Genomic DNA, 21,270 nt, shown 5'->3' on the forward strand with positions numbered 1-21,270 from the left:
GCAACCTGTGCTAGTGTCTTCCCACCCTTACTGTCAAGAATTTCTTCCTAATCTGCACTCTCAGTCTCCCCTCCTCAAGCTTCAGTCTATTCCCTCTGGACCTAGGACTACAAGCCCTTGTTATAAAGAAAATATCACCTCCTGCACTGCTGCCTGCAAAGTTCTCCCACAGACAGCAGAAGTCCAGGTCTGTGTTCTGTACAGGAGAGCACAGCCTGTGGCCAGCAGCTCTGGGGAGAGGATTCTGCCCCTCTACTGCATCCCTGAGCTCCCACATGCCATGCTGGGAGCAGCTCCAGAGCCTCCAACACAGGAACAACATGGAAATATTAGAGGGGTCCTAGAGGAGGACACAAAGATGACTGAATGACTGAAGCTTCTCTCATGTGATTACACAGGCTGAGAAAGTTGAAGTTGTTCAGCCTGGAGAAGAGAAGGCTGCTTCTTGGGGGCTTTCAGTATTGAAGGGGCTGCAGGAGAGCTGGAGAAGGACACTTTACAAAGGCATGCAGTGACAGGACAAGGGGTAATGGCTTCCAACTGGAAGAAGCTGGAAGTAGATTAGACACCAGGAGGAACATCTTTCCCGTGGGGGTGGTAAGGCACTGGAACAGGTTGTCCAGAGAAGCTATGGAGGCTCCAAGCCTGGCAGTGTTCAACAGCAGGTTGGATGGGGCCTAGAACAAGCTGCCTAATGGCAGGAAGCTGTAACTAGATGATCTTTATGGTCCCTTCCCAGCCAAACCAGTCTATGAATCTATGTTTAAATCCTGAGGTGGGAAAAGGCTGAAGCTATTCTTGTTCACATAATATGGGACAGAGCTGGAGCAGCCACCAGGATCTAAACAGCTAGACTTGGTTTTGGAGAAACACAGCTGCTACACCTTCCCAGTCAAAGAGGAAACCCCAAACCATTCAGCTGCTGCCCTGCAGGATGTTAGTGTTGGCACAAATTGATCAGCCTTGCACTGGGAAAGGGCTGCAATTAGTCTCTAAGTGGCTTAAGCACTGGGTACCTCCTGCCACTCCATCCTCTGCTCCTTGCACAACTCACTCTCCAAAGCTCAATCATCTGCTCACAAACACTAATCCATGGAACTGAAAACAAGGGGCTTGGGAAGGCTGAGGGAGCTGGGGGTGTTCAGCCTGGAGAAGAGGAGGCTCTGGGGAGACCTAATAGCAGCCTGACAGTACCTGAAGGAGGCTACAAGAAGGATGGTGAGAGACTGTTTGCAAAGGCCTGCAGTGAGATGACCAGGGACAACAGCTCCAAACTAGAGCAGAAGAGATTTAGGTTAGATGTTAGGAACAAGGTCTTTACTGTGAGGGTAGTGGAACACTGCAACAGGTTGCCCAGGGGAGGTGGTTGAGGCCCCATCCCTGGAGATATTCAGGATGAGGCTGGACAGGGCTCTGGGCAACCTGACTTAGTGGAGGATGTCCCTGCTGACTGCAGGGGAGGTAGGACTAAATGACCTTTGGAGGTTCCTTCCAGCCCAGCCCACTCTGTGATTCTATGAAATCATGCAGGGAAAGAGGGAAGATACTGACAGCTCACTTGCTGATCTTAGAGGTCTTTTCCAACCCAAACAATTCAATGATTCTGTGCATTCTTCTGTGTGTCAGAGCTTGGGTCCAAGTGACGTAGCAAACCCCGGTTGTCAGAATCACACAGAATTGACCAGGTTGGAAAAGACCTCCAACCTATCACCCAACACCTTCTCATCAACCAAACCGTGGCACTAAGTGCCTCATCCAGCCTCCTTTTAAACACCTCCAGGGACAGTGACTCCACCACCTCCCCAGGCAGCCCATTCCAAAGCCAATCACTCTTGCTGGGAAGAACTTCCTAACATCCAGCCTGAACCTGCCCTGGTGCAGCTTGAGCCTGTGTCCTCCTCTTCTGTCCCTGGGAGAAGAGAATAACCCTACCAGGCCACAATCTCCTTTCAGGTAGTTGCAGAGAGCAATGAGCCCTGCCCTGAGCCTCCTCTTCTGCAGGCTGCACACCCCCAGCTCCCTCAGCCTCTCCTCACAGGGCTGTGCTCCAGGCCCCTCCCCAGCCTTGCTGCCCTTCTCTGGACACATCCCAGCACCTCAACATCTTTCTTGAATTGAGTGGCCCAGAACTGGACACAGTACTCAAGATGTCAACTCTTTCTAAGGCCTTTTGGGCAGTTTTCTCTCTCATAGAATCAACCAGGCTGGAAGAGACCTCCAAGCTCATCCAGTCCAACCTAGCACCCAGCCCTATCCAATCAATTCAATCACGGCACTGAGTGCCTCATCCAGGCTTTTTCTTACACACCTCCAGAGACAGCGACTCCACCACCTCCCTGGGCAGCCCATCCCAATGCCAATCACTCTCTCTGTGAAGAACTTTCTCCTAACACCCAGCCTATAAAGCTCTGAGGTGAGTCCCAACAAGACAGGCTGCAGCAGCAAGGTGCCACCCTGCCAAGGCTCCAGCCCAGGAAGCCGCCGTAGCCTCCAGCTGTCTGCAGGCTGGCAGCAGCCGCAGGGATGCAGTCACTGCCTGCCTTTTGTTTGGCAGGACAAGGAGAGAACAGAGTTTTCCCCCCTCCCTTGTCTGGGAAACAGGAAACTGAGTCTTACAAAGACTCTCCCACATTCAGACCAGGCAGGAAAAAGGTGGAGTTTGGCAACATTGAGGCTTGTTCTTCAAATGCAGCCCAGTGATTATTCCAAGGTAAGAGACAGGATGGCTGGGCTTAAATAACGTTTACTCACCCTGCTGCTGCTGCTGCTCCCTTCAAATGCATTTCTATGTCATGCAGGCTCTGCCCAGAAATGTAGCAATCAAGTTATTTTCACCTGAAGTCTTCAGGTGGTTAAGAGCCTTGCAGAGACTTTATTTACCTTCAGAGAAAGGCAACAACTGGGAAGAAAAAGGCTTTTGAGAAAGAGCTGCAGAAGTTAATTAGTTCTTAAGCTCCTTATAAAGTGGCTAGACATTTTTATCCCCGTTTTATAAGCGAGCCTATACTGTTTCAAGTGCAGAATATAGCTCCCCAGAGCAGGCAGGAAAGTTCTGCACCTCCCTTTCAGAAAGCATAAGCTAGGAGCAATATTGTCTTTAGCTCAGGAGGGAAGGAAAAACACCCAAATAGTCATCAGGACAGAGAAGTCTGTGGGGCTTGTAGGGGTGGCAGCCACTTGATGGCTGTGGGTTGTGTGTCTGCAAGGGCAGAGCTTCATCTTGAGAGTAGTCTGGGCAGATCTGTTGAAAACTAGTCATAGAGGAAGAAACAGGGTGGGCTCTGCACTGAAATGTTCAGTCATGGAATTGGTAAGGGTAGAAAAGACCTCTGAGATGCTTGAGTCCAGTCATCAACCCACCACTGCCATGCCACAAAGCTGTGTCCTCAAGTGCCATGCCTACATGGTTTGTAACACCTCCAGGGATGGTGACTCCAACACCTCCCTGGGCAGGCTGTTCCAGGGCCTGACTACTCTTGCAGCAAAGAAATTATTCCTCATCTCCAACCTAAACCTCCCCTGGTGCAACTTGAGGCCACTTCCCCATCTTATCACTTGTTACTGGGGAGAAAAGACCAACCCCACCTCACTCCAGGCTCCTTTCAGGGAGCTGCAGAGAGCAATGAGGTCTCCACTCAGCCTCCTCTTCTCCAGAGTAAGTAACCCCAGCTCTCAGCTCCTTCTCATAGGACTTAATTCTTCAGACCCCAACAATCCTGAGATGTTAGTTTGAAGCTACCTGGGGATGAGCCACCCAAAACCAAAATAATCCTAACATAACTGGATTGCATCAACACACACACACAAAAGTTTGGCACATTATCACCTCCACAGCAAGGACCCAACATCCAAAGTGCTCAGTATTGGAGTGCTAAACTGGATGGGAGTCAAGCTGCCTTACAAAGCCATCGAGAAACCACCTCAGGGTAGTGAAAAGATGAACTCAACCTGCAGAAAACCTGATTTCTTTTGGCTCCTGAGTAACTACCTTCATTTGTGCCTGCTGAGGTCAGGCTGAACAGGCTTTTGCAGCTGACAAAAGATTGTTTTAATAATCTTAAGTGCAGAGAGAGTGGTGAGCATATTAAAAACACAGCCTCTAACTCCACAAAGACATTCAATCATGCAGTTGGTGTAGATCCTCTTTGGTGTTCTGTGAGCCACTGCTCATTTGAGGGCAGGCTCTGCAGTGCTGCAAGGGGCAGTGGGCACAAACTGGAAGCCAGGAGGTTCCATCTGAACAGAAGGAGAAGATTCTCTGATGTGAGGGTGCTGGAGGCCTGGAGCAGGCTGCCCAGACAGATTGTGGAGTCTCCTTCTCTGGAGGGATTCCAAACCCACCTGGCCACTGTGATCCCGGGCAAACTGCTGTGGGTGATCCTGCTTTAGCAGAAGGGTTGCGCTGGAGGATCTCCAGAGAAACTTCTTTATATTGAGAGTGACAGAGCCCTGGAACAGGCTGCCCAGAGAGGCTGTGAAGTCTCCTTCTCTGGAGACTTTCAAAACCCACCTGGATGCATTCCTGCATGAACTACCCTGGGTGATCCTGCTTGCCAGGGGAGCTGGACTGGATGATCTCCAGAGGTCCCTTCCAACCTTTACCACGCTGGATTCTGTGATTACAAAAATCCTCTAACAAGCTCCATGAAATTAAACCATAATGAAAACCTGATTCAATTCCCCCCTGAAAACGGCTGTGTTACTGCAGCAAGAACCAACTCCTAATTAAAACTGCCTGGGAAGGCTCAGGCTTGTCTCTGAAAGAACAGGTTCAGCACTTTGGAGTACTCCAGCTGCACAACTGCCCTGAAATGAAGCTCCCAAGCCAATAAAACCTGACAGACACAAAGCCATGGTGGTGCTGTCAGCTACTCAGCATCCAGCAGCAGCATCTGTCCTGCCACTGCACTTCATTACTGTCAGCACCCATCAGCATCGCTCTCCTCCTCTCCCACACAGAGGAAGGTGCAGAACTCACCTTCTCTTTTAGCTGAGCTGGCAGCACTGAGCACAGGGATGGCTCAGCCCTCAGTGCTGACAGGTCAGGGCTTTGGGAATGGAGGAGTTAAAAATATTGACAGGTTTGGCTTTAAATTTAATCTTAGCTTGTGGCTTGGGTACAAAGATGCTGAGGGGATTGGAACAGCTCTTATGAGGAAGGACTGAGGAGCCCCTGTTGTAAGAGGGATATGGAATGGATATGCTGGAAGGTGTCCAGAGAAGGGCCACGAGGATGATCAGAGGGCTGGAGCTGCTCTGCTATGAGGAGACTGAGAGAGTTAGGGCTGTTCAGCCTGGAGAGGAGGTGACCTTACTGTGGCCTTTCAGTATCTGAAGGGGGCCTACAAGAAAGTTGGGGAGGGACTTTTTAGGCTGTCAGGTAGTGATAGGACTGGGGGGAATGGAACAAAGCTAGAAATGGGGAGATTCAGACTGGATGTTAAGAAGAAGTTCTTCACCATGAGGGTGCTGAGACACTGGCACAGGTTGCCCAGGGAGGTGGTGGAAGCCTCATCCCTGGAGGTGTTTAAGGCCAGGCTGGATGTAGCTCTGGGCAACCTGATCTAGAGTGAGGTGTCCCTGCCCATGGCAGAGAGGTTGGAACTGGATGGTCCTTGTGGTGCCTTCCAACCCTGACTGATTCTGTGATTAATTGGGGGGTTTTAGCCTGGGAAAGAGCAGGCTGAGGGAGTGGATCTCATCAGTGTTATCGACACACAAAGGGTGGGTGGGTGCCAGGAGGATGGGATCAGGCTTTGTTCAGTGGTGCCCAGTGACAGGCACACACTTGAACATAGGAAGTTGGATCTAAGCAGGAGGAGAAACTTCTGTAATTTAAGAGTGAAGGTCTAGAGCAGGCTACCCAGAGAGGTAGTGGAGCCTTCATTTCTGAGACATTCAAAACCCACCTGGCTATGATGTTCCTGTGCTTAAGAGGAGGCTGGATGAAGCACTCAGTGCCATGGTTTAGTTAATTAGAAGGGTTAGGTGATAGGTTGGACTCGATGACCTTTGAGGTCTTTTCCCACCTGGTTAATTCTGTGATGCTTCAGGTGAACCTGCCTTGGCAGGATGGGTTGTGATTCCATATCCACAGCTCCCTCCCAACACCTATCATTCTGTGACCACAACCTAGAGTCCCTTCCACATAGACATGAGGAAAGAAACCTTAATTCACATCACCATTACTGCAGACAAGGGAAGAAAACAAGCTCCTGTTCTATCTGAGTGGAAAGCTTGAATTCACCTAAGGAAAAGAAAACACTAAAGAGCTTTTCAAATGGCTCTGTAATAGAATTGTTCATTATGCTTTCATGGTAATAACCCCTACAAAAGCTCCTGTCCTCAGTGCATCTTAGGGGCAAGAAGCAGAAATCAACTCTCCACTGCATACTCAGCTACTGAATCGGTAGCTAGTGTGAAAGTTTACAGCTAATTTACTGCCCCTAATTATTATTAATGAGTTATAAATGGGGATGTTAATAGTCCTGCTGCACAGCAGATAAGTTATAGGGCTCCTTTTAGTGAGCACTTCTTACCCTGCATATATATTGCCTTCATTACAAGGCCTGACCATAGAGTGCACTGCACAAAGCAGTTTATTCGGAGGCAGGGGGCACAGAAAGGGCCAAAAAGAAAACAGGAATGAGAAAAAAAAAGTCAAGTGCCTGAAGAGTTTTGTTGTTCCCTGTTCTGGCCCCAGGTTGTTAATGGAACAACACCTCTGTAAGGCTCCAATGCTAATCTGAGCATTTATCACTGCCTGAGAGCCTGGGGAGGAGCAAGGCAAGGCTTTCCCCACTGCCTGCTTTCCTCACTGCCTGCCACAGGCTTGTTTTAAGGCAGAAGGTAAAGCAGCTCCTGGCAGTGTGTGCACTGTGGAGGCAGAGTGGAGGCACACACAAGACCCCCAGCAACACATTCTGGAGTTCAGAGACTCATGGAATGATTTTGTTTGGGTTGGAAGGGACCTTAAAGAACATCTAAATCACTGGCTCAGTTTGCTCAAGGCCTCATCTAGAATCATAGAATCAACCAGGTTGGAAGAGAGCTCCAAGCTCATCCAGTCCAACCTAGCACCCAGCCCTGGCCAATCAACCAGACCATGGCACTAAGTGCCCCATACAGGCTTGAACACCTCCAGGCACAGCCACTCCACCACCTCCCCGGGCAGCCCATTCCAATGCCAATCACTCTCTCTGGCACAGATTGGCAACTTCCTCCTAACATCCAGCCTAGACCTGCCCTGGCACAACTTGAGACTGTGTCCCCTTGTTCTGTTGCTGCTTGCCTGGCAGAAGAGATCAACCCCACCTGGCTACAGCCTCCCTTCAGGTAGCTGTAGACAGCAATGAGGTCACCCCTGAGCCTCCTCTTCTGCAGGCTAAAACTGGACACAGTATTCCAGGTGTGGTCTCATCAACCAAGGCAGAGCAGAGGAGGAGTAGGAGAACCTCCCTAGAGCTGCTGGACACACTTCACTGTGGAACTGAAGCATACTGACCAAATACCACCGGCAGCTTCAGAAGGCGGAAGAGAAACCTGTAAGCAAAGTCTCAAACAAGTACAAAGGGCTGGAGCTGGCCAAGAAAGTGCCAAGGTCCCATCACAGCAGGCAGAGCTCAGGCAGCAGTGCTGCCATCTCCTCCTGGCTTATGTTTTTTCCTAACTTGAGGGCTTTTTTAATGTCAAAGCTCTCCAAAATCAGATTGCCAGCCCCACAAGCACTGCAGCGAGTAATCCCCACTTCTGGCCCCAGTGTGAGGGAGCTGGGCTGTGCTATCCCAGGCTACCAGCCTGTGCTGCTGCCCTTAGGGGTTTTTCTCCTTTCTCCTGACAGGACCTGTGGCAATCTGGGAGGACTGCAAAGCACTTCAAACAGCTGCTTCTCCTCAGATAAGATATTTGGGTGTTCACTCCCCTTCTGCCTGCCAGATGAGTTATTTCAGCAGGCTTTCATGAGCTGTTTGTCACATCCTTTAATGCCATTTTTCCTGCCCTTGCAACAATGCTTCATTAAAAAAAAAAAAAAAAAATAAAGCCTTCTGAAGCAGCCTTCTGATGCTCTTTCCTATTTCTACTTTTTTGGGCAAAACAAACATTAAGACACCACTTTTGCTCCCAGCCTTGCTCTGCGTCAGTACAAGACGGAAGCACACAAGGGAAACAAATTCTTGTTCAATTTCAGCGCTTGGCAGCGAATCAAGAGTCATTAGTTTAAAGCAGTGGCTTGCTGCAGAGGAAACAGATCTTGGGGCCAACAATATTTTATCAGAGTCAGTTCAGCATCCATTAATCATTAAGATATCCCTCAGCATTTCGTCTGCGTGCAACTTGAATTTGGTTCAAGGCATGGCTTACTTCTGCCTTGCTTTATACGGAGCCTCCTCCATGTGCACGCAGCTCTGAGATGAAAGCAGCACCAAAACAAAACCCATCTCTCTGCAGAGCAGAATCACAGGCTCCTAGAATGGTTTGGGTTGGAAGGAACCTCCACAGCTCATCCAGTCCAACCCCAAGGACATCCTCCTCCAGATCAGGTTGCTCAGAGCCTCTTGGAGCCTGACTTTGAGCATCTCCAGGGGTGGAGCTTCAACTGCCTCTCCGGGCAACCTGTTCCAGTGTTCCACCACCCTCATGGTAAAGAACTTGTTCCTAACATCCAGTCTAAACCTGCTCTTCAACTTCCCAAGGAATCCAGTTTACCTCTACTCAATCCTAAAATATTTAGAGAACTCAAAGATGGGCCCAGGGCAGCGCTGAGCAGGGGAAGGGAGATGCTAAACTGTTTGGAATTAGACAACCTAAGTTAAACACAAACTTCCCACGGAGCTGGTTAGGGAAGTGCTCCTCAGCAGCACAGGCACTGCCTGAGGAGCTGCAAACACTACATTTTCAAAGCTCTCACCCCTGCCAGATTCCTCAGTGCATGAAATGGCCTGGAATTGCATCAGGGGAGGGTTAGGCTGGAGATTAGGAACAGTTTCTTTGCAGTAAGAGATTGGAACACGCTCTCCGGGGAGGCAGTGGAGTTGCCACTCCTGGAGGTGTTCAAGAAACCTGTGGATGTGGCATTGAGGGATGTGGCTTGATGGCCATGATGGTATTCAGCTGATGGTTGGACTTGATGATCCTAGAGGTTAATCCAACCTTAATGCTTCTCTGCTCTCTACGACTCTGTGCTCCTTTGGCAGTTAAAACTGTCCCACGATGTCACATCCCACAGCAGCTACTCACCACTGCAGAGTCAGGCAGGGTGATGATGAGAAGATCAAAACTATTTATCTAACATTTAAACATTTGACTGGGTGCTACAGAGTTGTTTCAACAAGCAGCCTCCTGTACACGCTGTCCAGTTTCCATTACGGCGCGTCTGCAACAGCCACTGTGCAGGAGGGAGAGAGATCACTGCTGAGCCTTAACTGTCATCTTCAGACACCCAGCAGGTCATACAATCATGGAATGCTTTAGGTTAGAAGGCATCTTTAAAGGTCACCTAGTCCAACTCTCCTGGCAGGAAGCAGAGATGTCTTCAACTACAGCAGGTAGCTCAGAGCCTCAAACGACCACACCTGGAATGATTCCAGGGCTGGGGCATCTATCACCTCTCCAGGCAACCTGGGCCAGGCTCTCACCACCCTCAGTGTCAAACATTTCTGCCTTCTCTCTAGGCTGAATCTCCCTCTTTTTAGTCCAGATCATCACCCCACGTCCTGCCACAACAGGTCCTGCTTTAAAAGTCTGTCCCCAGCTTTCTGATTGTCTCCTTTAAGTCCTGAAAGGCCACCAGAAAGTTTCACCTGGAACATTCTCTTCTCCAGGCTGATCAACCCCAACTCTCTTAGCCTGGCCTTGAGGAGAGGTCCAGTCCTCAGATCATTTTTTGTGGCCAAGAGAAGTCACAAAGTGTCTAAAACTTCATTAAGGACAGAGTGCAGACCAAGTGGATGCTGCACAGCCATGTCCAAACCACGGCCCCAAGTCAGGTCCAGTTTCCCCTGGTAGCCTGTTTGTCATGATCTGATATTTGAAGCAAGGTCAGCACGGTGCCAGCTGTCCAAAGCAGCTCTTCCTTTCTGCAGTGGTCTCCTTAACATAGCAGCAAAGCTCTCCTGAGGCAGGGTGTGGTGAAGGCAAAACAGCCCTGGCACAGTTCTGGCTGCACCATCACAAAGCTGCCAGGAAGGTGTAGGCTCACACATCATGATTCTAAAAGGCAGAGGAAGCTCAGATCATAGCACCAAAGTTCAACCATGTTCTGGGCTGCAGCAAGAACAGCATGGCCAGCAGGGCAAGGGAAAGGATTCTGCCCCTCTACTCTGCTCTCATGAGAGCCCACCTGGAGTGCAGTTCTGGAGCCCCCAACACAAGAAGGACATGGAACTGTTGGAGCCAGTCCAGAGGAGGCCACAAAGATGCTCAGAGGGCTGCAGCAGCTCTGCTATGGGGACAGGTTATGAGAGTTGAGGCTTTTCAGCCTGGAGAAGAGAAGGGTTTGAGGAGACCTTATAGTGACCTTCCAGTATCTGAAGGGGGCCTACAGGAGAGCTGGGAAGGGACTACTGACAAGGTCTTGTAATGACAGGAATGAATGGGTTTAAACTGGCAGAGGGGAGATTTAAATTAGATGTTAGGAAGAAGTTCTTTACAGAGAGGGTGGTGAGACACTGGCACAGGTTGCCCAGGGAGGTTGTGGCTGCTCCCTCCCTGGAGGTGTTCAAGGTCAGGCTGGATGAGGACTTGAGCAACCTGTTCTAGTGGGAGGTCTCCCTGCTTATGGCAGGGGATTGGAACTGGCTGAGCCTTGAGGTCCCTTCCATACTAAACCACTCTATGATTGTGTGGTTTGTTTTGGGTGCACTGAGGTCGTATCCTGTATGAAATATATGCTTGGATTTCCACCCTTCCTTAAACTTCAGCCATTGGGGGGCAGGGGGAGAGGAAATGGCAGTAGAACAAACAATCCTTGTTACTTGACACCTGAGCAGCCTGCAGAGACCTCCACTGTCTGTGATTCCAAGTGCTAAAGGAATAATAACAACAACAGTAATAAAGACCAAAAAATAGCATTTGCAAAACCAAAAGATGCTGCAATGCTTACAAGCAGCAGAGCATTTTTCACTGTCAACAAACACAGCCCCAAGCTCACCAGGGGACAGCTCCCAAGTCAAGATGACCTTCAAAAGAGTGCAGTGATGAAAAGGAGCTTTGCAATGCAAAGAAATACAATCAGCACACAGCAGGCTTGCACAGAGCAGCAGAGCTGACTTAACAGCATCAAGGAGATGCTAGCAGGTAAGGTTTCCACCTCGGTCTCAGCAGGGTAAGAATCACAGAGTATCAGGGGTTGGAAGGGACCTCTGGAGGTCACTCAGTTCAACCACCCATGCTAAAGCAGAATCACCCAGAGCAGGTTGCCCAGGATCACAAAGTCCAAGTGGGTCTGGAATTCCTCCAGAGAAGGAGACTCTGCAACCTCTCTGAGCAGCCTGCTCCAGGGCTCCAGCACTCTCACCATGAAGAAGGGTTTCCTTGTCACCCTCAGCATGAAGAAGGGTCTCTTTGGGTTGAGAACAATCTCCTGTGTTCCACTTTGTACCCACTGTTCCTTGGCCTATCACTGGGCACCACCAAAAAGACCCTGTTGCCTCCCTCTTGGCACCCAGTCTTCAGATACTCATAGACATTGATCAGATCCCCTCTAAGCCTTCTCATCTCCAGACTGAACAGCTCCAGGGCTCTCAGTCTTCCTTCATAGCAGAGATGTTCCAGTCCCTTCATCACCCTCATAGCCTTCCTTGGTCTTGCTCTAGCAGATCTCTGTTCCTCTTGAACTGGGGAGCCCAAAACTGGACAGAGTTTTCCAAGTGTGAGGGCAGAGCAGAAGAGGAGAAGATTCACAGAAACATGCAGGTTGGCAAAGCTCCTCAGGATCACCAAGTCTAACCTATAACCCTACTCTACAAGATTCACCTTAAACCATATTCCTAAGCATCACATCCAAAGGACCCTTAAACACATCCTGGGTTGGTGACTGCACCACCTCCCTGTGCAGAACCTACCTAGACCTGCTGGACACATCCTCTGACAGATCCCAGCAGTTGCCTCTGTCTCCACAAACACCTGTAAGCATCACCTGCTTCAAAAAGTAAGAGCAAATGTGGCCATGTTCAGTGAGACCTGCTCAGGGAACACCTAAAACTCACTGGGTTTAAGTGAAACTGCCTTTTGCTGTCTTTGCAGTTTCTGTGTGTGCAGCTCTTCCACCAGTACCCACTGAGGTACACTGGAACAGGGGAAAGGCAGGGCAGAGGAAACTTTTTGCTGCTATTACGTTTGAGAACATTTTCAAGCCTCTTACTTCCCTTTGCAGTCCTCCTTCCCCCCCCCCCTTTACACATTGAGAGTGCACCCAGAGCCTGACCAAATCACAGGCAAAGGAAAAAAGAAATCTTGTGATGGTTCTTGTTACAGGCTGCTTCTTTAGGAGGAAAATTAAAAGCAAGGATCAAGATTTTCCTGGAAACTGGATGAAATATCTGCAGTTTTGGGGAGTACACCAAGATAGCAGAACTATGCAAAGGATAAGTGAGCATCTTTGAGCAGAAGATGTAAAGGTCTTCCCAAAGTCCCTGTATCTTACAGGTTAGGCTTCTCCAATTGCCCTCTTTGGTCACCTCATCCAAGATATCAACATCACCAGACACAAAAGACACCTAGAGCTTGATAAGTCAGTGTGAGAACTTCCTGAGTTAGGAATGGTTTCTTTCTTTTGAAGACCATCTGGACACAGGGTGCAAGGAGAAGCTGCACCTTCATTTCAGCAGCTGAGCCTTGTCCTCCCTCACAAAGGCCAATGTGAGCTTCCTGCAGGTTCAATAGCTCCAGCTTACAAAATACGATTCAGTAGAGCAGGAAGGTGCAAACAAAGCAATCTTTGATGTAAAGAATTCCCACCTACTGCTCTCCATGCACAGCCTCCGAGTTGTTACACTACTAAACGCTTAGCATAACACCACCTTAACTGCTTCAGGGGGTACTCAGCAAGTTCATTGCCATGTTCTGCACTTACACCTCAGAACATGCTGATTATTTGGAGGTGCTTGCTCCTGGCTGTACCAACCACCTGCTTTTTACATAACAGAAACTCAGTTTTCATGGAATCACATAGTGGTCAGGGTTGGAAGAGACCTCGAGGATCATCCAGCTCCAACGCCCCAACCCCTCACACTAGAGCAGGTTGTTCAGAGCCACATCCGTGGCACCGTCCCTGGAGGTCTTCAAGAAAAGACTGGATGAGGCACTTAGCACCATGGTCTAGTTGACTGGCTAGGGCTGGGGGACAGGTTGGACTGGATGATCTTGGAGGTCTCTTCCAATCTGGTTGATTCTATGATTCAGCCTGGCCTTAAAAACTTCCAGGGATGAGGCTTTCACCACCTCCCTGGGCAACCTGTGCCAGTGTCTCACCACCTTCATAGAGCAGAACTTCTTCCTAACATCCAATCTGAATCTCCCCATTTCTAGCTTTGTTCCATTCCCCCCAGTCCTATCACTACCTGACAGCCTTAAAAACTCCCTCCCCAGCCTTCTTGTAGCCCCCTTCAGATACTGGAAGGCCACAATAAGGTCTCCTCAAAGCCTTCTCTTCTCTATGCTGAACATCCCCAGCTCTCTTAGCCTGTCCTCACAGCAGAAGAGCTTCAGCCCTCTGGTCACCGTGGTGGCCCTTCTCTGGACACACTTTAGCATGTCCCTATCTTCCTTGTACTGTTACATACCTTCCATGCACTACCCTAAAGAGTACTCCTGTGGTGGCAACATCCCCATCCCAAGCAGGTACTTGTTGCAGCAGCATTATTAACAGCCCTACAGCATCCCACCCCAAAGCTGCCCTCTCCTCAAATAACTGCTCCTCCTGACCAGAGGAACTCTGTATCCCAAACCAAACCCCTCCTAAAGAACAAACCAAGCCTGTTTTGCTGACATGCCAAATTTTAGGCTAAACAGGAAAACAGACTCCAAGCTCTTTTTTTTCATTACCTTATGTTATTAAATCATCCAGGCAAGAGATAAACATAAAAGGAATTTCTTTAATTAGCTTAACTTCACTCCTCAGCATCTGCTGTTTAACAGAGCAAAGCACAGCAGCCTGGTAGAATCAGATAGGATTGGAGTCTCCCACAAACTCCCAGCTGAAGCTTCCTCCTCATTTGGCTGCTGCTGGCTTTGCTCGCTGTAATCCAACACTTCCAGTTAAAGGTCTGCCATAAAACACAATGCCAGGTATGCACGGGGCCACAACAAGTGAAATTCCTTCAAGTGATTATGCACAGCGTCCTGCAAGTCAGAACAAGGCTGAAGAGAAGCACAGGATGAGCTTGCACAAAGTATTTTTTCCCCCTGGAGTTCTACACCAGGCATTTGTTTTCAATAAACCTCAAATCACAGAATCACAGAATTAACCAGGCTGGAAAAGACCTTCCAGATTATCGAGTCCAATCTGCCATCCAACACCTTCTCATCAACTAAACCGTGGCACTAAGTGCCTCATCCAGCCTCTTTTTAAACAGCCCCAGGGACAGCAACTCCACCAACTCCCTGGGCAGCCCATTCCAATGCCAATCACTCTCTCTGCCAACAACTTCCTCCTAACATCCAGCCTCAACCTGCCCTGGTGCAGCTTGAGACTGTGTCCTCTTCTTCTGTCCCTGGGTGCCTGGGAGAAGAGAACAACCCTACCAGCCCACAACCTCCTTTCAGGTAGATGCAGACAGCAATGAGCCCTGCCCTGAGCCTCCTCTTCTGCAGGCTGCACACCCCCAGCTCCCTCAGCCTCTCCTCACAGGGCTCTGCTCCAGACCTCTTCCCAGCTTCATTGCCCTTCTCTGGACACCTTCCAGCACCTCAACATCTCTCTGCAATGGAGGAGCCCAGAACTGGACACAGCACTCACGGTGTGGCCTGAGCAGTGCTGAGCACAGGGGCAGAAGGACTTCCTTTGTCCTGCTGGTCACACCATTCCTGATCCAGGCCAGGATGCCACTGGCCTTCTTGGCCACCTGGGCACACTGCTGGCTCACGTTCAGCTGCTGTCAACCAGTACCCGCAGGTCCCCCTCTGCCTGGCTGCTCTCCAGCCACTCTGTCCCCAGCCTGTAGAGCTGCCTGGGGTTGTTGTGGCCAAAGTGCAGAACCTGGCACTTGGCCTTGTTAAAACTCGTGGCACTGGACTGTGCCTCCCTCAAAAAGAGAGCTCCTGGATCACAATATCCATTACATTTTGCAGTTCAGCACCATGGTTGCAAACCTCTGCCAAGACCCCCTGTGTTAATGCCAATATATTCTTAAGCAGCTCGAGGCTCCTCGTCCTGTTAGTCCCTTGAGCAATGAGGCCAACACCAGCCTCATTACAACCTCCTCTCAGGTAGATGTAGAGAGATGACCGTGGTTGGCCTTGGTGATCTTAAAGGTCTCTTCCGACCAAAACAGTTCTATGAATGAACGAACCTCTACTACTATCTCAATCCTCTCTCATCTTCTCTCTTAAACCCAAATCTTCTGACACAGGAACTTCCAATTCCCTTTGATGCAGTCAGGTAATGGAATTTTTATTACAGGATTAAAACCATGTTAAGGATAAGGTAAGAAAATGTTGCCATCCATCATCCTTGCCACCAAAAATCCTAATCCAGACCACCAAAAATCCTAAATTTAAATCTTGTAGAACCACTAAGATCAGGAAAGAACTTCAAGATCATCCACAGGCCAAGCAGTAACCCAGCACTGCCAGGTCACCACTAAACCATGGCCCTCAGCACCACATCTACACAGCTTTGAAAGCCCTGCAGCAATGGGGACTCCACCACTGTCCTGGACAGCCTGTTCTATGGTTTAAATGCCATTTCAGTGAAGAAGTTGTTCCTCATGTCCAACCTAAAACTCTTCTGGCTCGATTTAAGACCATTTTCTCCTGTCCTTACTTGGGAGACCAACTCCCACCTCACTCCAATCTCCCTTCATGAAGATGCTCAGAGTGCTGAGGCAGCCCTGCTTTGAGGACAGATTGAGAGAGTTGGGGCTCTTCAGCCTGGAGAAGAGAAGGCTTTGAGCAGACCTTGTGATCTTCCAGTATCTGAAATGGGCTACAGGAGGGCTGGAGAGGGACTATTGCCAAGGTCTTGTAATGACAGGATGAGGAGAAATGGGTTTAAACTGTCAGAGGGGAAATTTATCATCCAACCTGGCCTTGAACACCTCCAGGGAGGTGTTTAAGAGGAGGCTGGATGTGGCACCTAGTGCCATGGTTAGTTAGAAGGGTTAGGTGATAGGCTGGACTTGATGATCCCAGAGGTCTTTTCTTACCTGCTTAATTCTGTGATTCTGTAGACATTAGGAACAAGTTCTTTACAGTGAGTGTGGTGAGACACCACTGGCACAGGTTGTGGATGTTCCCTCTCTGAAGGTATTCAAGACCAGGCTGGATGAGGCCTTAAGCAACCTGTCCTAGTAGGAGTGTCCCTGCCTATGGTGGGGGGCTGGAACTGGATGAGCTTTGAGGTGCCTTCCAACCTAAACCATCCTATGATTCACTGAGTTGTAGAGAGCCATGAGGTCATCTCTCAGCCTCCTCTCCTCCAGACTAAACAACGTCAGCTCCCTTAGCTGCTCCTCCTCAGCTCTGCTCTCCAGCTCCTTCACCAGCTTCATTGCCCTTCTCTGAACCTGCTCCTGCAGCACCTCACTGTTCTCCTTCAACAGAAGCTGGCAAAGCAGGAGATCCTTCTAAGCAGCACTGCACAAAGCAGCACAGAGCGATAAACCTCACTGCAGTGCATTGCCTCTTGGATCCATTTGCCTGGCTGTTTGCATCTCCAGTGGAGAAAAAACCCTCATGGGCATGAGTTTAAAGCTGCTAGGTAGTTTAGGGCTGCTCTGCACACTTGCTCTCGTACATAAATCTTTCTGCTGGGCTTCCCAGGAGCGCAGCAGGAAGCCAAGTGCAGCCTGCAGCACTCTGCACATCACTCACTACAAAGGTTCAAAGCAGCAGCAAAGCAAAATGACACTCAAAGAGCAACAAATGCCTTCACTTAGCAAGTCACCTGCCAGGTGCTAACAAAGAGCTCACCCAACATCGTGGAAGTACAAGTCCAGTTTGGGTGTGCTCTGCTGAGCAAGAAACCTTGTGTTGTATGAAGACATGCAGAGGTCTCCTGTTAGCTGGGCCAGGGTCTCCTGCTAGCTAAATAAAAATGTAATTAGAAAAGGGGGGAAAAAATATCACATTTCACCTGAAAATTCTCTGCTTTTGATTATAAGGAAGATTCCTTAAGCAGGGAATATCTATTTGTGTTCTCTCCACTAGTGGCATTGTTACTGAGAGGATTTAACAGCAATGAAAAGGAAGGGGAAAAAAGGAAAGAATTCAGTATTTGTAACCTCACAACACTAGTAGAGTGACTCAGTATTTGGGGTTTAAGCACCTGAGATTATTTTTAAAGTGATTTTATTTAAAGTTAATTTATTTAAGCTTAAAATTCATGGGCTTAGACTAAATTTCACCTGTATTCTCTATCAGGCAGCTCCACACTTAATGAGTTTCACTCTGGTCCCTACTTAAAATAATCACCTCGGGTACCTCTTTGGGACTCACACTTTTAGCAAGGCTTTGGTGGCTTTGCTGAGCAGATCCATCCTCATTTTGCCTTGCTGACAGCATTAACCTGCCCCCTCCAAACCCGCTGGCTTCAAAAGCGAGTGGAAAGCAGAGGGCAGTGAAATAAATAAGCCTCGTGTCTGACGTGCTGCGATTCTCTGCTGCTCCCGAGACAAAGCCTTGCTCATTATTTCATGTCACAGAACTCTGCCCAGTAGCACACGGCAGAAGAAGTCACAATCACAGAACCACAGAATGGCAGGAGCTGGAAGGGACCTCCAAAGCTCATCCAGTCCAACCCCCCTGCAGAGCAGGATCACCTACACCAGGTCACACAGGAACTCATCCAGGTAGGTTTTGAATATCTCCAGAGAGGGAGACTCCACTCATCCCCAAGCAGCCTGTTCCAGGGCTCTGACACCCTCACAGGGAAAAAAAAACTCTCCTCATGTTTCCATGGAACTTCCTGTGCCTCAACTTCCACCCATTGCTCCTTGTGCTGTCATCAGGCATCACCCAGCAGAGCCTGGCTCCAGCCTCCTGGCACTCACCCTGCACATACTGATAGCCATTAATGAAGTCACCTCTCAGTCTCCTCTTCTCCAGGCTAAAGAGCCCCAGCTCCCTCAGGCTCCCCTCCTAAGAGAGATGTTCCATTCCCTTCATCATCTTTGTGGCCCTGCACTGGACTCTGCTGCTGGAAAGGCAAAGCAAAAGGGATCCATTTCCAGGTGGATTTAATGATGAAGACACCAAAAGAGGCTGCAGGCTCCTCCTTACCCGTTCAGCGTGTAGGAACCATTCCTCTTGAGTCTCATGCTTGCAGGTAAGTAGCTTAGGGGGGGAAAAAAAATCCCAGAATGAGGTGGGTTTGTCCTGTGCTGGAGCAGACTACAGGCACCTGTTTGGTGCTTGGGCTTTTTGTTCAGCAGGGGAATCTCTTTCCTGTTTCTCTGAGTCACACAAGGGCGCAGAACAATGTGAAACCGGCACCAGAGCCACAGAGCAGGAAGCTCAGAGGAAACTGCCTGCAGCCAAACAAGAGCCCGGAGGTGTAAAACCAGCCCAGCACACCTCTGACACAACTCCACCAAGGAACAGCAGCGAAAATTCGTGGAGAAAGGGGTTTGTTAAATGCATATAAAACATTCTCCCTGCCTGTGACAGGAGAACTGCTGCAGAGAGCTGTGTTTTATGGGCGAGCTGCTGATCAGCCTCAGTGCAGCTTCAGAGATATTCCTTCCTTCTCCCCCAGCCCTGCCTGGAGCACAAAGCCTATGAGGAGATGCTGAGGGAGCTGGGGTTGTACAGCCTGCAGAAGAGGAGGCTCAGGGCAGAGCTCATTGCTGTCTACAACTACCTGAGGGGAGGCTGTAGCCAGGTGGGGTTGGGCTCTTCTCCCAGGCAAGCAGCAACAGAACAAGGGGACACAGTCTCAAGCTGTGCCAGGGGAGGTCTAGGCTGGATGTTAGGAAGAAGTTGTTGGCAGAAAGAGTGATTGGCATTGGAATGGGCTGCCCAGGGAGGTAGTGGAGTTGCCGTGCCTGGAGGTGTTCAAGAAAAGCCTGGATGAGGCACTTAGTGCCATGGTCTGGTTGACTGGATAGGGCTGGGTTGGCCTGGGTGATCTTGGAGGTCTCTTCCAACCTGGTTGATTCTGTGATTCTCAGCATTACCCAGCAGCTCAATGCAACTGAACAAGCCCTAAATAACAAACACTCAGACCTTTTTTTTAAATGGTGGTTTTTTTTTTTTCCTCCTCTCCCTAATCTCAAGTGGAGTGAAAAGTGACACACAATTAGTGGCTAAAAGGTTTATGTTTCCTTGGAGAAAGTTAAAACCAGGCAGATCTGAAGTCACGCTGCAATGCTGCAGAGAAACACATCCTCTAGCAGTGAGTGCAGCCCCGGACTGGCCGCCCTGCACAAATCACACCACTGCACTGGCCCCAACCAGGCTGCTTCTTTCCTTTTCTGTTGACCCCCCCATGCCCTGTGAGATGAGAATTGAACAGTTCACAGCCCAACATCTGCACCCAAAACATGAGCCTATCACAGAAGGCAAAGTTATTCCAGGGATGGCAACTCCACCACCTCCCTGGGCAGCCCATTCCAATGCCAATCACTCTCTCTGCCAACAACTTCCTCCTATATCCAGCCTAGACCTCCCTTGGCACAACTTGAGACTGTGTCCCCTTGTTCTGTTGCTGGGTGCCTGGGAGAAGAGCCCAACCCCACCTGGCTAAGCCTCCCTTCAGGTAGTTGTAGACAGCAATGAGATCTCTCCCCCTGAGCCTCCTCTTCTGCAGGCTGCACACCCCCAGCTCCCTCAGCCTCTCCTCACAGGGCTGTGCTCCAGGCCTCTCACCAGCTTCATTGCCCTTCTCTGGACACCTTCCAGCACCTCCACATCTCTCTTGTATTGAGAAGCCTTTCTCTAAAGGTCATTTCTGAGTGCTGTGCAAACTCAGATTCAGATGAGAAATTGAACCAAGCTCCAAGAAGGCAACATTTCTGGAGAGGCAGTCTAAAAACCCAGACAGAGAGAAAACCTGGGGTTTCTTCAGGTTTAACTGAAAGACAAGATACCTCTGGCAGGATAATTCGAGCCTAGGCAACACTAGGGTTTGTGAGGGCATCTCCTACTTTGCAGTGGCAGTGCACCAGCAACGTGAGGCCACAAGAGCTGCTATCAGGAGGTGGTGTCTGATGGTTATGACTTCAGGGTGATTGACTGCTCCTGTAAGCTAGAATAAAAATCACAGGTTTGGTAGTTTTTGTTAAAACAAAAGGGCTCCTTTCTGGATGCAGAATGTAAGCCACATAGCCCTGGATTTTCTGAGCATTTCATTTTCATTGCTTACTTACTTGCTTCAAAATAAATTCCAGCACTCTGCTGCTGCAAGCAGCTGCTGCTTTTACCAAGCTCTATTTCTGCCCAAAGACATCAATGCTTTTTTCCCTTTTTCACCTCCCTTCCCCTCCAGCTCCTTCAGAGATTACAGCAGCACAAGGGTATGTGTTCCTTAACATCTCCATCTGAAAACTATTATAGGAAACCAGCAACTAAATATAAAGTGGCCAGTGGGAGCTGGAGCCAGTCACAGAGATGCTGGGATCCTAAAATGCTATTATGGACAAAAGAACTCACCACAGGGACACAGCTGAGGCCCTACTTGCCAACACAGCCACTCCACAAAGGAGTCCTGCTTCAGAGAGGTCTCCTGCAGAAATGCCTTTGGATACCAAAGGTTGCGGAGTCTCTGGAGCCATCCAAAACCTACCTGGATGTATTCCTGTGAGACTTCCCCTAGGTGATCCTGCTCTGGTAGGGGCATTTGACTCAATGACCTTTCAAGGTGCCTTCTAACCTCTAATATTCTGTCATTCTGTGATTTAAGACCTCGTATTTTCAGTCAGCATGAGAGGAAAGATGATAAAGTTGCTGAAGTAGGTGACTCTGGTGAGGCACTGTGCTGTATCCAGGATCTCTCACAGCACTCCCAATGAGCTGCATACACCTCGAGATCCTTTTCTCCTCTCTCTCCTACAGCATTCCCAGTGAGCTGCATGCACCTTGAGATCCTTTTCTCCTCTCTCCTACAGCATTCCC

General features: G+C 49.4%; 1 protein-coding gene across 2 annotated transcripts in view; it reads right to left on the minus strand.

The window, feature by feature from the left end:
* MOB2 (MOB kinase activator 2) overlaps nt 1-21,270 on the minus strand; it is a 147,191-nt gene that overhangs the window by 62,383 nt on the left and 63,538 nt on the right. The window contains exon 1 of one of the 2 annotated variants that reach the window (XM_064163166.1): nt 18,439-18,510. The exons of the other annotated variant lie outside the window; for it this stretch is intronic. Within the exon in view, the coding sequence (XP_064019236.1) occupies nt 18,439-18,476 (38 nt within the window). The 5' untranslated portion in view covers nt 18,477-18,510. Of the gene's footprint in view, nt 1-18,438; nt 18,511-21,270 lie in introns of those variants that run through there. 2 annotated transcript variants of the gene reach the window in all.

Source organism: Pogoniulus pusillus, chromosome 24 (assembly GCF_015220805.1).
Source record: "Pogoniulus pusillus isolate bPogPus1 chromosome 24, bPogPus1.pri, whole genome shotgun sequence".
Classification (NCBI taxonomy): Eukaryota; Metazoa; Chordata; class Aves; order Piciformes; family Lybiidae; genus Pogoniulus; species Pogoniulus pusillus.